Raw genomic sequence first — 17743 nt, forward strand, 5'->3', positions numbered from 1 at the left:
CACAGTCCCAGTAATTATGAAAAGAGTTGCCAATTCCACTAACACAAGCCTTAGCTTTTTTATAGTGTTCATACATATTAGCCCAAAATAGGAGAGAAGAAAAAAGGTGTTTACTCTGCTAGCAGAGCATTCAGGCAGAGTGCTAGTTCTGGATCTCTTTAGGAGGACCACGTACTCATTGGTATTAGGCTGACAAACTATAATTATTATATGAAGAACTGGAGGGGATTTGGAAAATGCTCATCAGTGTAATTAAAAGTGAGCTTTTGCCAGCTATTTCCATTTTATGTAGTTATAAATCTATTATTTGAAACAAAGAAGAAAGGGTCTTAGTATAGTACAAAACAGAAGAGGTATGAAAAGATGTTTCAAATCTACAGAAGGTCACTATCAGCATGCATTTGCAGACATGTAATTATTCCATTACATATATAACCCTTAAAAGAAATGATGATATTGAAGATAGCTTCAAGTGAGGGATGCTGTCTTGGAAAAGGTCACATGTTGTCCTGGAAAAGTGGTTTTGTATTAATATACCATCTTTCCATTAAGAAATTAATCGATACAACTTCTGTTTATGGTAATTATTTAATTGAAATGATTTCAGGAACTTACACAGACTCCCCCTCACACATGCTTCAGATTTACATAGCAGCTTCCTAGTTGTGATATCTGAAGCATAGTTTTGGCTACAACTTATTAAACCTCTGCTCACTCCCAGTGAGTGCTGCATGTGTCACTAGAGGATCCCCTCCACATGATTAGCTGTGCACATACACTTAGAATATCAGACTGCTCTTTTATACAGTAGATTTTTTTCCTGAGTACCACTATTCACCCTGTTAGCAAGTCAGAGCAAATGATGTTGTGACTTGTCTATCACAATAAGTCATCAACTGTTTCCACCATTGACAGAGGATCTAAACAAGACTGGTGGTGCATATTGGGCTATTGCATAGTCCAACATACAGCATTTCCTCCCATCATGGCCACTTTGCCTTCTTCCTCTTAGTGCTTACAAAGCACCAATCCAATTAGCAGACAGCCATGCTCTATGTGGCTGATGTTCCTCTGGAAGAGAGAAATCCAATTTAAATGGAGTGAATGGACTCCCCATTGACATGTGATTCAAAGACATTTCAGGAGAGGCAGCCCCCTCAATGCCTCTAGCAGCTGATGACAAACTCTCTTCCACCCAGTAAGTTTCTTCCTGGGAATTGCTTAGTAAGTACAATCATTTCCCTCATCCCTGTTCCTACTGTGCCTTAGGAAAGAAATTAATAGCAAGAAGAGAAGCTTCTGAGTGAATCACTTCCACTGGACAAATATGAGAGCGTGAGAAGCATCCCCCATAAACCCAAAGAGTATTTCCTCAACTAGTAATTCTATAAAAGACACCAACATAGCTACATCAGAGATACAAGTACCCCTCTACAGAGAGCTTTCAGCAATGCTAGCTTCTCCCAGGCCATCCATGTGTCCCAAATCTGAATGTTTTGTTCCGTCCAAGTTGAGTACTATTTCCAAATCTCTTCAAGCTGCTGCCTTTTATTAAGGCACTGCATGTGTATGCAATACATTATGTTTACTGCTTTAAGTATCAGACTTTCTTTGTACAGTAGATACTTGATCTTAAGTTTCCTCTTGTGGACAATTTCTGTCACCTAGACTGACTCTGGTTATAATGAAGTTAGTCCACAGATAACTGAGAGTGAGTGTATCATCCTTAGTTCACCTTAAGTAAGTTATTTCATCCCACTGTAGCTGAAGCACCAAGAGCCACAAAACTGCACAAAGAGTAATGCACCACCCAAGCATGACTAGTGCTGGAAGTGGGTCCAAAAGCTGGCCCCAGACTTTGCTTCTGGCTGTCACAAGGAGATTATCTGGCAGACTGGACCCAGAAGCAGTATGGACTTTCCCCCTCCAGTTGATTCCTGGGGCATGTTCCATTCCTTTTTCTGCTCTTGCCCATTTCTAGCACGTAGGGGAAATCTGGCAGTTAGCCCAACCACTCCTTGTAGGCTTAACAAATGGATTAGATTCCCTTCAGGTGTTTCTGGGTAACAAAATGGACTTGTCAGCAGCAATTTTCACTGAATACAGTGAATCCATAGGTGACATCTTTCCAATCTTCCTCACTCTTGCTAGTGATGTCTGGAGCCTAGGTCCTCGGGTAAGGAAATTTCTGTCAAGTAGCCTGTCACCAACAAGAGATAAGAGAGTGTCTAGGTCTATGGCAGAGGAGCAGACCCCACTGAGCCAGAACACAAGAGGCCACAGCTCATTTTCACCATCTCCCAGACACATTGCTGACTCTGACCCTAAGCCCATGAATGCAAGCTCACACTATCCCTTCATACTCAGACCCTCTTTAGTACACATCCACACACATTTGTCCACCGGTCGTGTTCTTCGCACTGAAGTTGGTGCAAAACACCCCAAATTCTTTCTGAAATCCATGCACTCATCTGCCAGTCATGCCCACGCTTTTCCTCAAGAATTTCTTCAAGGTAAGAGTGAGGATGTACAGGAGAAATACCTGCCACATATATGGACTAAAGTAAGCTGAGAAACCAACTGTTCAGGATGATATGGCATTAATATCTCCATCCCTAGAAGCAGATGGTGATAAATGAATGGCATATTTGACATATCTGTTATAGTCACCCAACTAGTTAACCAAAAAAAGATCAGATCACAGCAGCATTGGCTCAGATCTTCTTCCTCCAACACAGGAAATTCCATTTCCTCAGCACGGTGCCTTGTGCTTATCCTTCCAAGCTGTGCTGTTCTGAAGAACCCACAATAGCTCAAAGACACACATTTGCGTCAGCATGTCACATTGAATTTTCACTTTCCAAATAGTAGTGTATGCATATGGTATTTTATACTACCAAGGTGAATTTATTTTAAGATATTTTATAGGGTCTCTAAAATCAACGTATCCTGGTGAGAAACTGGAAATGCTCTGTCAGTGGGAATCCCATCTTCATCCCATACCCTAACACTAGAAAAACAAATTTATAGCAATGCTATACAAAGGATTTATGACTTAAAATGAATCTGTACCAAAACCCAATATGATGATTAAGCAGGTGCTAAGTAGGTTTTAGAGGATGAGCTCTGATCTTTTGATCATCAAATTTCTAGAGAAACATCATGGAAGAAAACATTCTCTCCAACACTCATGAGGTGTTCAAGGCAGGCCAAGTTCCAGACTACAAAACATATTTGATTTTTCATTTTTGGCAGACAAGCAGAGAGAATAGATGCTCCTGGTAAGTTCTTCCCTCTTCGCCCCTCCCAGCATGACTTTGGGGGGCGGAGGAGGGAAGAGGAAGAACAGCTTTGAGAATGCTAAAGAGTGAGCTGTGGAATGATAGGCAGTCAAGTGGACTGACAGAAGAGCTACCATTCATCCCGGCAAGGCTGGGCATGTATGTGTGTTACACATTCATCCATCATGCTGACACTGCCAGGGGGTTTCTTCAGCAATTTGTTTTTGTAGGCAGTAGTTACATGTTGGCATCTAGACATCATCTAGACACATCTTCATTTTTTTCATACAATTAATTAGATATCTAAGCCTGTGAAGGGTTACAGGCAGAGCTAGACAGTCCCTGGTCTGAAGTAAGTTAAGAAAATCCTAGATCTGGATGATGTAACTGGCACTCTGCTGTTGTGGTTTAACCCCAGCCGGCAGCTAAGCACCACACAGCCACTCGCTTACTCCCCCGCAGTGGGGCAGGGGAGAGAATCGGAAGGGGAAAAGTGAGAAAACTCGTGGGTTGAGATAAAGACAGTTTAATAGGGAAAGCAAAAGCCGCACGCACAAGCAAAGCAAAACAAGGAATTCATTCACTGCTTCCCATCGGCAGGCAGGTGTTCAGCCATCTCCAGGAAAGCAGGGCTCCATCACGCGTAATGGTTACTTAGGAAGACAAAACACCATAACTCCAAATGTCCCCCCCTTCCTTCTTCTTCCCCCAGATTTATATGCTGAGCATGATGTTATATGGTGTGGAATATCCCTTTGGTCAGTTGGGGTCAGCTGTCCCGGCTGTGTCCCCTCCCAACTTCTTGTGCACCCCCAGCCTACTCGCTGGTGGGGTGGTGTGAGAAGCAGAAAAGGCCTTGACTCTGTGTCAGCACTGCTCAGCAATAACGAAAACATCTCTGTATTATCAACACTGTTTTCAGCACAAATTCAAAACGTAGCCCCATACTAGCTACTATGAAGAAAATTAACTCTATCCCAGCCAAAACCAGCACACTGCACATAGATACATTATGAACATCTACCCCTGTAGGCAACAGACCAGAGAGTCAATGACAAGTATGTGGAACAGATATAAAGTGGTTCTGCATAGACTATAGTGGCATATGCAAGCCCTTTACAAATATGCCACTGACCTTCCAGATATCTAAAGGACTAAGGATAGTCACTGCCACTCAAGAGGATGTTTCTGATCAGGGAGTCGAGGCAGTGATGACTTGGAGACCAAAGTAAATCTATAGCCATAAAACCAACAGATGTGAAGTGGAGTATAGGAAGAGGCAGAGGCTAAGAAGTTAGGGAAGAGGAAATAAAACCAAAGTAGCTTAAAGCTGTTGGTAAGAGCTTGCTGGGTCAATACACACAAATTCCAAATCATCTTCCTATCATCTTTTGCTCAATTCTTCCCCCTGCTTCGTTTGTTGTATTCTCATAGGATAGTCTTTAAAATGTCTAGTTCCTCTCTGAATCTTGTCAAATTCTTGCCATCAACAGTATCCCATAACAAGGAGGAGGCCATCAGACTTACAAGGCGTTAAAGAACTTAAATTTCAGAAATTACCTTGAATTTATTTTTAATCATGTATGGTTTCCCTACAACATAAACTCTGCCCATACTCAACTCCCTCCAAAACACCAGTCTAATGACCTACAATCGAGATGAGTAATTAAGACAAGTAGAAAGTTTTAGTGAGGGTATTTTGGAATGAAGAGTGAAGAACCAGGGGAGAAAATGCTAGGTGCTAGAAGGTGCTCTTTTGGAAACACTGCCTCTTTCAGATCTCACTTCAACTCTCAGTTCCAGGTTGACTGGAGTCAGAAATAGAATCATAGAATCATCTAGAATCATAGAATCACTAAGGTTGGAAAAGACCTCTAAGATCATTGAGTCCAACCGTTGACCCAACACCACCACCCATTAAACCATGTCCCTAAGTGCCTCATCTACTCGTCTTTTAAATACCTCCAGGGATGGGGACTCCACCACTTCCCTGGGCAGCCTGGTCCAATGTTTAACCACTCTTTCAGTAAAGAAATTTTTCCTCACATCCAATCTAAACCTCCTCTGGCGCAACTTGAGGCCATTTCCTCTTGTCCTATCGCTTGTTACTTGGGAGAAGAGACTGACACCCACCTCACTACAACCTCCTTTCAGGTAGTTGCAGAGAGCGATGAGGTCTCCCCTCAGCCTCCTTTTCTCCAGGCTAAACAACCCCAGTTCCCTCAGCCGCTCCTCATAAGACTTGTTCTCCAGACCCTTCACCAGCCTCGTTGCCCTTCTCTGGACACGCTCCAGCACCTCGACGTCCTTCTTGTAGTGAGGGGCCCAAAACTGAACACAGTATTCGAGGTGCGGCCTCACCAGTGCCGAGTACAGGGGCACGATCACTTCCCTAGTCCTGTTGGCCACACTATTTCTGATACAGGCCAGGATGCCATTAGCCTTCTTGGCCGCCTGGGCACACTGCCGGCTCATATTCAGCTGGCTGTTGACCAACATCCCCAGGTCCTTTTCTGCCAGGCAGCTTTCCAGCCACTCTTCCCCAAGCCTGTAGCGCTGCATGGGGTTGTTGTGGCCGAAGTGCAGAACCCGGCACTTGGCCTTGTTGAACCTCATACAGTTGGTCTGGGCCCATCAATGCAGCCTGTCCAGGTCCCTCTGCAGAGCCTTCCTACCCTCCAGCAGATCAACACTCCCGCCCAACTTGGTGTTGTCTGCAAACTTACTGAGGGTGCACTCAATCCCCTCATCCAGATCATCGATAAAGATATTGAACAAGACCGGCCCCAAAACTGAGCCCTGGGGAACACCGCTCGTGACCGGTCGCCAACTGGATTTAACTCCATTCACCACAACTCTCTGGGCCCGGCCATCCAGCCAGTTTTTGACCCAGCGCAGAGTACACCTGTCTAAGCCGTGAGCTGCCAGCTTCTCTAGGAGAATGCTGTGGGAGACAGTGTCAAAGGCCTTACTGAAGTCCAGGTAGACCACATCCACAGCCTTTCCCTCATCCACTAGGCGGGTCACCTGGTCATAGAAGGAGATCAGGTTGGTCAAGCAGGACCTGCCTCTCATGAATCCATGCTGGCTGGGCCTGATCCCCTGGTTGTCCCGCTCATGCCTTGTGAGCGCCCTCAAGATGAACCGCTCCATAATCTTCCCCGGCACCAAGGTCAGGCTGACAGGCCTGTAGTTCCCCGGATCCTCCTTCCGGCCCTTCTTGTAGATGGGCGTCACATTGGCAAGCCTCCAGTCGTCCGGGACCTCCCCCGTTAACCAGGACCACTGATAAATGATGGAGAGTGACTTGGCGAGCACCTCTGCCAGCTTCCTCAGCACTCTCGGGTGGATCCCATCCGGCCCCATAGACTTGTGAGCGTCCAGGTGGCGTAGCAGGTCATTGACTGCTTCCTCTTGGATTATGGGGGGTTCATCCTGCTCGCCGTCCCTGTCTTCCAGCTCAGGGGACTGAACACCCTGAGGATAACTGGTCTGCCTGTTGAAGACTGAGGCAAAGAAGGCATTAAGTACCTCAGCCTTTTCCTCATCCTCGGTGACAATGTTCCCCCCTGCATCCAATAAAGGATGGAGATTCTCCTTGGCTCTCTTCTTGTCATTAATATATTTGTAAAAACTTTTTTTGTTGTCTTTAACAACAGCGGCCAGATTGCGTTCTAGCTGGGCTTTTGCCTTTCTCATTTCCTCTCTGCACGACCTAACGAGATCCCTGTTCTCTTCTTGAGTCGCCTGCCCCTTCTTCCACAAGCGGTAAACTCTCCTTTTTTTCTGAGTCCCAGCAAGAGCTCCCCGTTCAGCCAGGCCGGTCGTCTTCCCCGCCCGTTCTTCTTACGGCGTACAGGGACAGCCTGCTCCTGCGCCTTTAAGACTTCCTTCTTGAAGAACGTCCAGCCTTCCTGGACCCCTTTGCCCTTCAGGACCGTCTCCCAAGGGACTCTCTCAACCAGCGTCCTGAACAGGCCAAAGTCCGCCCTCCGGAAGTCCATGGTTGCGGTTTTGCTGCCCCCCTCCTTACTTCACCAAGAATGGAGAATTAGAATCATAGAATCATAGAATCATAGAATCATTGAGGTTGGAAAAGACCTCTAAGATCATCGAGTCCAACCGTCAACCCAACACCACCAGGCCCACTAAACCATGTCCCTAAGCGCCTCATCTACACGTCTTTTAAATACCTCCAGGGATGGGGACTCCACCACTTCCCTGGGCAGCCTGTTCCAATGTTTCACCACTCTTTCAGTAAAGAAATTTTTCCTTACATCCAATCTAAACCTCCCCTGCCGCAACTTGAGGCCATTTCCTCTCGTCCTATCGCTTGTTACTTCGGAGAAAAGACCAACACCCACCTCGCTACAACCTCCTTTCAGGTAGTTGGAGAGAGCGATGAGGTCTCCCCTCAGCCTCCTTTTCTCCAGGCTGAACAGTCCCAGTTCCCTCAGCCGCTCCTCATAAGACTTGTTCTCCAGACCCCTCACCAGCCTCGTTGCCCTTCTCTGCACACGCTCCAGCACCTCAACGTCCTTCTTGTAGTGAGGGGCCCAAAACTGAACACAGTATTCGAGGTGCGGCCTCACCAGGGCCGAGTACAGGGGCACGATCACTTCCCTAGTCCTGTTGGCCACACTATTTCTGATACAGGCCAGGATGCCATTGGCCTTCTTGGCCGCCTGGGCACACTGCCGGCTCATGTTCAGCCGGCTGTCGACCAACACCCCCAGGTCCTTCTCTGCTGGGCAGCTTTCCAGCCACTCTTCCCCAAGCCTGTAGCGCTGCATGGGGCTGTTGTGACCCAAGTGCAGGACCCGGCACTTGGCCTTGTTGAACCTCATACAGTTGGCCTGGGCCCATCCATCCAGCCTGTCCAGGTCCCTCTGCAGAGCCTTCCTACCCTCGAGCAGATCAACACTCCCACCCAACTTGGTGTCGTCTACAAACTTACTGAGGGTGCACTCAATCCCCTCATCCAGATCATCAATAAAGATATTAAACAAGACCGGCCCCAGTACTGAGCCCTGGGGAACACCGCTCGTGACCGGCCGCCAACTGGATTTAACTCCATTCACCACAACTCTCTGGGCCCGGCCATCCAGCCAGTTTTTGACCCAGCGAAGAGTCCACCTGTCTAAGCCGTGAGCCGCCAGCTTCTCTAGGAGAATGCTGTGGGAACAGTGTCAAAGGCCTTACTGAAGTCCAGGTAGACCACATCCACAGCCTTTCCCTCATCCACTAGGCGGGTCACCTGGTCATAGAAGGAGATCAGGTTGGTCAAGCAGGACCTGCCTTTCATGAATCCGTGCTGGCTGGGCCTGATCCCCTGGTTGTCCCACTCATGCCTTGTGAGCGCCCTCAAGATGAGCCGCTCCATAATCTTCCCCGGCACCGAGGTCAGGCTGACAGCTTCTATCATTTCATGGTCACTAAGCCCAAGACGGCCTCCAACCACCACATCTCCCACCAGTCCTTCTCTGTTTGTAAACAGCAGGTCGAGCGAGGCACCTCCCCTGGTAGGCTCACTTACCAGCTGTGTCAGGAAGTTGTCTTCCACACACTCCAGGAACCTCCTAGACTGTTTCCTCTCTGCTGTGTTGTATTTCCAGCAGACGTCTGGGAAGTTGAAGTCCCCCACGAGAACAAGGGCTAGCGATTGAGAGACTTCTGCCAGCCGCTTGTAGAACGCTTCATCCGCCCCTTCATCCTGGTTGGGTGGTCTATAACAGACTCCCAGCAGGATATCTGCCTCGTTGGCCTCCCCCCTCATCCTTACCCATAAACACTCAACCGTATCATCATCACAATCGTTGAGCTCTATACAATTGAAACACTCCCTAACATACAGGGCCACCCCAAAATAGATCTAGCACAGGAGGGAGATGATAGAAGGAGTAAGGCCTGCAGCTAACCTTAGCTATGTTGTGTCACAGCTCCATTGGTAGGTAGAGGTAGCATTGAGCTATACAATTTGGGGGAGTCAGAAGACCGTGCAACCGGCCTTTCATAAACTTAGCATTGCTAAATAGTTCTGTTTGTGGTTCTCCGGTTCTCGTCTTAGGAAAGATAACAGCCAGTAAAACTTCATCTGAGATGAATTCAGTTCTCCTTTGCCTCTTTCTGCCTTCAGTCTTCCCTTTCTAGGCCATGATTTTCTGTGACTCCATCTGTTCTCTTGGCAGCTATTCAAAAAAATGCAAGATAGAGACAAGTAGCAAAAGACTCCAGGAAAGCTGAGATATCCAGCACTACAAACAATGACTTTTGGTCAAAGCCTCTAGCATTTCTACAAGAGGTGGAGTTTTAAAGAGAAATCAGAAAGGCTATGTGAGTTGGACTAGTTATTTACTGACAGAACATTGCTTAAGGGATCACCATTTGCCATTCAGCATTGACAGATTTCTAAGAACTGATGTGTGCTTGGGCCAAGGACAAGACTACTGAATATGCAGGCCAGTAGGGCCCAAGTACCAGGCTACAGAGGTTAAGCAAGTACTGGCAGTTGGAGAACCCAGTGATCTTCATTGTTCTTGCAGTAGGGGCCATGCCAGCTATGCTACATAATTGACCAGGGCAGCAGTCACGGTGGGATGCAGGGGTGATGCAGCATGTTAGAGAGAAGCACACTCTGTGTACTCGTAGTGAGAGAAATTTTCATTCTGTCTTGTTTTGGCATTTCTTGTAGTCTAAAATCATTCATGCAGAAAAACACAGAGCTGCTCTTTATCTGTGGAAACAGGCCACACTGGATATTTGTTTAATTAAAGCTGACTGCTGGAGAGCAGGGAGCACCACCGTTTTCCATATGCTGTCTGGGTTGGGGGTTTGCTTTTGTGGGGACCAGGAGAAGAAGAAAAAGGGGTTAGACTTGTTTACTGTAATACACCTCTCAGCAGACAGGCATCTCTATTTCAGGACAGCTATCATCAGTGCTAAACTAGTGGGCACTGATGCTTAGGATGGGCAACAACACTGAATGAACATAAAGTCCCAGGCACTTGTCCAAAGGGAAGATACAGCATTAAGGCAATTTTAGGAAAGTTTGCACTCCTTTGGCCCTGTGATGTGCAATCTAGGTAGCTACAGAGACTTTCAGTTTTTGAAGCTCAACTCTTGTGCCCTCTACAACACCAGTTTTTAAGAGAAAAGAGGCTTGGCTCTTTGGGATCCATAGCTGTAAAGACCAAGGCAGCATGAGTCAGGGGGCCCCTTTGCAGCTCAGTCCAACTTTCTAAGAAGCCAGAAAGGTAGAGCTAACTCCTGAGCTGACTAGACAGCTTGTGCTAGCCAGGAGGTTTGGCACAGGCCTCTCTAAAGTTCATCACAGAGCAGGAATTACTGTGGCCAGACAGTTCATTCACAGATACCCCCATTGAGGCTGCAGGCAGCTGGCTGGAGGATACCTCTTGTCAGGAGCAATGTTAAAGACAACTGAATAAAATTCAGTCAGTTGTTTTCTCTCAGAGGAGAGGGGGCTAACGTTTCAATTGACAGCATGGGTTACTACTGGGCCAAGCATAGCATTCTCTGCATTTAAGATAGGTCTGGACTGTCAAATCCTTGCCTCCAGAGCACGCGTCCCAGCTAGACGGAGCAAGGCACTGACAGGCTCCGGCTGTTCCCAGTCCTTCTTTTGCATCTATGCTTGCCCTTGTCTTCTGCTGCTCCTCCACACACAACTCACATACTGCTGGCAACATTTACCTCAATAGGCCCTTCAACATGCCTCCTTCTGTTTGTTAGCCTCTTCCTCTTTTGTACCACCCAACTCCTCTTCACTCACCCAGAACACCTTTTCTTCTTGCTGGCTTTTCCTTTCCAAGCCTTCATCAGGGTGCAGCCTAAGAGATAATAATTTGTTTGTTTTTAAAGCAATAAATTGAAAACAGAACAGTTCATCAGTATCCTGACAGACAGGAGAAATCATCTCTCTTCCCAATCGCCTGCCTGATCTGCCCACAACACTGTTTGTTTAGCTGCAGTCTCTGCGATGGTTTGCAAGTCTCAGGAAGGCAAGGTAGAGGGTGTAGAGGAAGAGACAAAAAGGCAAAAAAGCAAGCCCTGGAACTACCCTTTTAATTGGTAGACCATTGCCACCTACCTGAAGTATTTAAAAAGAAAAAAAATTACAGATCAGCACCCCAAAGTAATGAGTCTGAATCAGCTGTCACTGGATTGAAGACACGTTGCCTTCCTCCCTGTTTTTCAAAGGCAAAACAAGCCTTATGCTTTCTGGTGTTTAACTCCCCAGAGGCTGCACGTTCAAGTTTTATGTAGCCTTTCTGACTTATGAAGTATGATTTGTTTAAAAACAAAATAAAAAGAAAGCACAGAAAGGAAAAAAACCCACCATCAAAAGTCTTACACTGACTTCAGACAGATACTCAATATTGCTTTAAAGCTGCAAAGGTTGACAACACCACAGGGGAATGAAATCCAGGTAGCCACCAGCCGTTACAACCCTGCCAGGCCCTCTTGAATCACAACAACAAAAATAACATCTTACCTGAAGACTTCACACAGTCAAGAAGACAGCTGCTTTCCTAGAGCACTTACTTTAGGCTTAGAAGTGATAGCAAGGCCCTAGGACACTTGCCTTTTGCACCCAGATGAGAGCTGCTTTGTCCAGATAGCAATTAATACAGCCTCTTCAGGGTGGGAACAGGTCCACTTTTCCATAGCAAGTTAACTCTCTCCCAGCTCCTGTCTGGGCTATGCATGCTATGCTGCAAAGGTGAGGGCAGGGATTTGCAAAATATCAGATATATGCAGGATAAAGAGATGGAAAGAAAGAGGAAAATGAACAGGGATAGTCTTCAAGGTGGAACCCAGTCCCTGTGGTGTATGCTTGGGTAGCACAAAAGAGAAAGAGAAGCAAGCTGTAAAAGAAGAATGTAAATAGACCCAGAGCTCCAACAGCGCTTGGGCATTTGGGGAACTCAGATTTAATAGGAGTAATATGATATCCTTCCCTGCCCCTAGTCAGGGGAAGAGCTTTCAGCACAGTCTTGGAATACCCATTTACACCTCATATATTTACCTCTATCTAGCAGTGTCTGCTCCTCACCACCTCCCTGGTGGCTTCTCCATGGCGTCATGGCCACGGCCATTGCCACTTTTCTGGAGTCATGGCCCCCAGAGGGGGACTCAAGGATCCCAATATGGCCTGGAGGCAGATTTCTGCCTGTGGGCATGATCAGCATCTGGTAGTGGTATGTAAGGTGCACAACTACTCCAGAGATCTTGGGATCTCAGAGATTTAAGAGGACTCTCGTTTGGGCAGAAAATACCCAAGGTTGGTGTTAAACACACATGAGAAATCATGAGAACCAGAGTCAACAGCTGACTGTGCAGCTGCAGTGCTCAGAGCATACCGATTCTCTGAAGAGTATCTGTGAGATGTTTTTCATAAAACGCCCACAGGAGACTAAGTCTAAAGTCCTCTAACTTCACACCACTCTTTCTTTCCCTGTTTCCCCTTTACTTTTCTTTGTGTTTCTATCCTGATAATTAACTAGCAAGGCATTTCATCTATATACAGGCTTCTATTTCTCAGGTTTTTGTCTGTCCTTGTTCCTTCCTCTTTTTCCCTGTTTTCCCTCCCTGTTGTTTGCTTTCTTCATGTGTAATTAGGAAATGGAGTGGTGCATGTTCTGTTCAAATAAAAGCAGAGAACAGTATAGTTCATTTAGGGAGGTGTTGAGATTGGAAATGGCTGAAATTTGGGGTGTCCATTTTTTGGAAGATTCCATTTGGAAGCTTGTGACAGGTCTAGAGAACAAGTCTTCTGAGGAGCAGCTGAGGGAACTGGGGTCGTTTAGCCTGGAGAAAAGGAGGCTGAGGGGAGACCTCATCGCTCTCTACAACTACCTGAAAGGAGGTTGTAGCAAAGTGGGAGTTGGTCTCTTCTCCCAAGTAGCAAGTGATAGGACAAGAGGGAATGGTCTCAAGTTGCGCCAGAGGAGGTTTAGATTGGATGTTAGGAAAAATTTCTTCACCAAAAGGGTTGCCAAGCATTGGAACAGGCTGCCCAGGGAAGTGGTTGAGTCGCCATCCCTGGAGGTATTTAAAAGACGTGTAGATGTGGTGCTTAGGGACATGGTTTAGTGGTGGACTTGGCAGTGTTAGGTTTATGGTTGGACTCAATGATCTTAAGGGTCTTTTCCAACCTAAATGATTCTATGATTCTATGATTTCAAAATATGTTGTTACTTTTTTCTCAAAGTAGGCCCTTTTTTCCCAGCTGTTCCTGTAGAGATGGAATTCAGTAGGAAATGCCAATATATAATACTTCTGAAACCAAGCATGCTCCTCAGAATGAATGCTGGCTGTTGCTGAATCAGCTGAGAGCCTTGTGCATTTCCACACTGCAGCTGATGATGTCTGTGACTCCAGGGATGCTCTGCAGAGCTGACTGCCTTGGCGCAGGTGTTCCACACCTCTTGGGCTAGCCAGCTCCCAGCATTGCTGCTCTGGGAGTTGGGCAGAACAAAGAGCTGGGTGGAAAACCTGATGGCCCCTCTCCGAGGGGCTACTTGTATGGCATGGCTGCACTAGAGATGTAGGATATGGAGGCATGTCCCTCCAGCAGCCTGCCAGGAGATCTAGGTAAAGCCCTTTAATTTGAAGAATCTTTGTCAAACCCAAGATGTTTTCACCAGATAGATAGTTTAAATTTGATGAATCAGTGTTTTTATGCAAAACCAAAATTTTATCAGAAAATCCCTGATGGAGTCTAGCTGGAAGCAGAGTGACAAGATGTAGGAGCTGGAGTATTTGTGTGAGCCTACTTGAACGTAGACTCAAATGTGATTCCACCACTTGCTTCACTAAAAAGACAACACAAGTAATTTATGGACACACCAGTCAGATAGGTACTTGCCACCTGAGAAGTTTAAATTAGAAACAGCATAGTGAGAACCAGCAATAACCAGGCTGGCAGGAGAGAAGGGTTGTGAGCTGCGTAGTTACAGAAATGGAAGACCAGGAGATGAATTTGATATGTCACACAAACATGTCCTCTCTTCTCCAGCAAGTTGCATGTCACAGGCAGGGACAGAGGGCATGGGCAGAGGTCAGTGAGGTAAAGCTAACGCTTTCATCTTCCCCCTGCTGTGTTGCTCCTGCCTATCCTGTTGTTTCTAAGGAAAGATTCTTTTTGAGAATGCGTTGGAAGCCAAGGAAGCAGAACTAAGCAGTTTGTTATATTAAGCTAGCTGGGAGGCCAGAAGGAGGTGGCTGGGAACAGTATCATCATTGTCTGTAATTTAGCTATCTTTGTGGCCATGTCTGTCAGGTTTTGAGAAAAACAAAGGTAATAAGCTTCACATTTCAGAGTGACGGAAAGTGTGGCAGGGCCTTTGGAAGAATCTGAGACCCCATGACAAGCCAGGAGACTTAGCTTTACTGCTTATGCCTGGGTTAGAAGCTGTAAAAATATTTTTAAAAGGGGATGACCCCATTTGAGCCCTGGGTCTCTGCAGTAGCACTGAGAACAGAGCTCTAAGTGCTGTTCCACTGACTTGGAGACAGGGTGATTTTATGCCATCTGAGGATTCAGCCTGCTTTCTCTCCCCTGCTTTTCTCCTCTTTTCATTTTCTTTTCCATTCCCCTAGTACTTTCCCTCCTTGACACTGTGTCTCTTTTTAGTGACTCCTTTTCATTGACGAAGGTCAGTGTGTTCAAAATTGGCTGTTGATTTGTGCTGCCTATGACACCTCAAGGGCCTCCCTGAAGGTATCTTAAAAGGATCTCATTTTCAGAGGTGCTGAGCAGCTCTTACTGGGTTCCAATGCTGTGATAAGTGCCCAACACCCCTGAAAACCAGACTCCTTACAAATGTTGCCAGGCAAGGGACCCAAGAACAAGTCAATCAAGATTAGTGAGCAGTTTTGGAAGTTTGGTCTAGGATTTCTTCCTTTCGATGAATTCTTTTGTCTTTCTTATCTAATAAACACATTTTTAGCCTTTTGTTTTCCTGTTTTGCTCAGGTTTGTTACTTCTTATGGTTTTGCTTTTCTTTGCTGTAATCTCTTCCTCTTGTCATGATCTCAGCCCTCCTATTTGTGCTTGTCCTGTCAGTTTTCCGCTACTGTTTCTGGTAGTGCCCAGTGCTGATGTGCTGAGACCATTCCTGTGCTCTAGAGAGGTTTCAGGAGAAATGTCTGCAGACTTAATTTAGCCGCTGTCAACAAAAAATCAACTTCTTTGCATTACAATGTATAGGAAACATATCTAAGGAAACACATCTAAGGAGATGTTTCTGTCCCAAAAGAAATAAAAGTTAGAGACAGGCAAAACTGTTTTTCACGAGATATATGGGGTCATGAGACAGATACTGATAGAAGGAATACTTTTTATTTGGGCGCTTTTGCCCCATTCTCTACAGCTTGACATCAGCAGCAGGACAGGTAAGGTAGGGGAATAGAATTGTCAGCCCCCTTCTCTCTTGCTTCCCACCACCTCGGAGTGCAAAACGTTCCTGTAATAATCAGATTTTTCTTTTCAGCATCACTGGGAGTCACTGTCCCCTTGGAACAGCCCTGGGAAAGGCATTCTCTCTTGAGTTTTCTGCTGAGTGAGCTGAACACTGACCTGCTATGGTTTGTTTTTTCTTGCAGGAATGAAACTGTTTTACACCAGTTCTGTTGCCCAGCAGCTGATGCAGAGCAGAAGCCTTCATCTCCGGACTCCTCACCAAGGTGGGAAATTGCTGTCAGCAAGACCTTTTCTTTTCCATCCCCTACTTCCTTGTCATCCATCACTAATCTTCCTGCCCCAGACAGAACTCACATATTACACACACCCATCCTCCTCCATCCTCCCTGATGTCCCCTGTCCCCAGCACTGCTGTCCCTCTCTTTTACCTCCCAGAGATTACTGTTCATACTGTTGTGTAATTGCTCACAACCCCCCTCTGGCCTCCACTCACACACACCCATGCACCTCCAAAAAACATACTTTCAGCCTCTCTTCAAACATCTACTTCCATCAATCCACATCCACGCTTGTATCTTTTCTTACCCTTCTGCATCACTTGGACACCAACATACACATGCTTCACTCTTCTCCTTCAGATTAGTTATCCCACATTATAAGGTGCCTGGACACACATCAGTATAGACCCATAACCTTTAAGCTACAGCAAAAGTCACCAAACAAACTCAGGGTTCTGTCTCACACCCTGGGACAAGGTGGGGGGCACAGTTTTACATGCGTTGAAGTAGTCTGAGCTTGCCAATGAAGGACAGATATAGACGGGTACTGTTAACTATTACCAACTTGTATCCAGTGCAGCCAGGTGTGGGTACACCAGCAATTGTCATAGCTCTCCCTCATCAGTGAATGACATCAGTGCCAAGACCAAGGGGTCCAAAGAGCTTCAAAAATACTTGAGATGCACATACTGCATATAGCTTCCATGCTCGGCCTTGTCTCTCTGTTCTTGCCACCTCCTTCTCCTCTCACAACTTCTTACACCTCCATCTTACAGACCTACTCCTTTCTCTCATGCCTCATCACCCTTCTGTCAACAGCAAACAGGTTTCTCTTTAAAGATTTCCCTCATCACACTGCTAGACTTTTACATCTGACCTTTGGCATCTGTATAAGAAGCCTGAGTTACTAGGGAGGGCTCTGAACAGAATCGGGCAGCTGAATTGCAGTAGTGAGGCTATAGCATCTTTTAAATGGTATTTATCTTGTTTATTCTGGAGCAGACTGTGTTTTCTGATTTCCTTCCAAGGAAAAGTGTGAGTGCTGGACAACTGTGAAGAGAACAGGTATGTGTGTGTGTGTGTGTATGTTCAAAAGTAGGGTTCAGCCACACTTGGAGACAGGTTAAAGAAGCAGGACCCCTCTTGCCCATTTGTGTATGAAGATGGAAGTGTTAGCCCCCAGGATGTCCGTGCTGAGTGCTCTTAAGCATTGTTAAAGTTTGCATGACAGCCCTGTGGGGCACCTGCAGCTGCACCTCAGTGGCAGATGGGGAGGTGCTGGCAAGGAAGAGGAGGAAACGGCAGAGGTTTCTGTGGTAGAGACAGCCATGTCTCCCTTGCGTTTCTGGAGAGAGAAAGTTTTGGTTATGTGCTCTATTTTGCCTGAACCGAGGCTCAGTTTTGCCAGTGTTCTGTCTTCATGACCTGATCCTTGACCCTGCCCCATTCTTGTCCCAGCCTCCATCTTATTTCTGATCAGTTCCCTTAGTTTCTAGCATTTTCTTATCCTACAAGGCTGTCACTCCTACAGTGTGTTGTTTTTGTTCTAGGGTTGTTTTTGTCATGCTCATGCTTCAGGCCTTCCTTTTGTCCCAGTGACTGCCAAAAGCCCTACCCATCCCTTGAGCCTGAGTTTGCCTGCCCTCCTTGTGCTGGGAACCACCAAATTTCTCACCCGGGGTTTGGCAGGTAAACTGAAGAGAAAGCAATCATTTGTTTCAGTAATTTAACAACTTTGG

The 17743-nt window shown here is 46.3% G+C and overlaps 1 protein-coding gene across 4 annotated transcripts in view; it reads left to right on the forward strand.

The window, feature by feature from the left end:
• Nucleotides 1–17743, forward strand: part of IQSEC3 (IQ motif and Sec7 domain ArfGEF 3) — a 112993-nt gene that overhangs the window by 37193 nt on the left and 58057 nt on the right. For all 4 annotated transcript variants that reach the window (XM_076340857.1, XM_076340884.1, XM_076340874.1 and 1 more), the window contains exon 2: nt 15909–15989. In XM_076340857.1, the coding sequence (XP_076196972.1) occupies nt 15909–15989 (81 nt within the window). The remainder of the gene's footprint in view (nt 1–15908; nt 15990–17743) is intronic.

Source organism: Aptenodytes patagonicus, chromosome 1 (assembly GCF_965638725.1).
Source record: "Aptenodytes patagonicus chromosome 1, bAptPat1.pri.cur, whole genome shotgun sequence".
Lineage (NCBI taxonomy): Eukaryota > Metazoa > Chordata > Aves > Sphenisciformes > Spheniscidae > Aptenodytes > Aptenodytes patagonicus.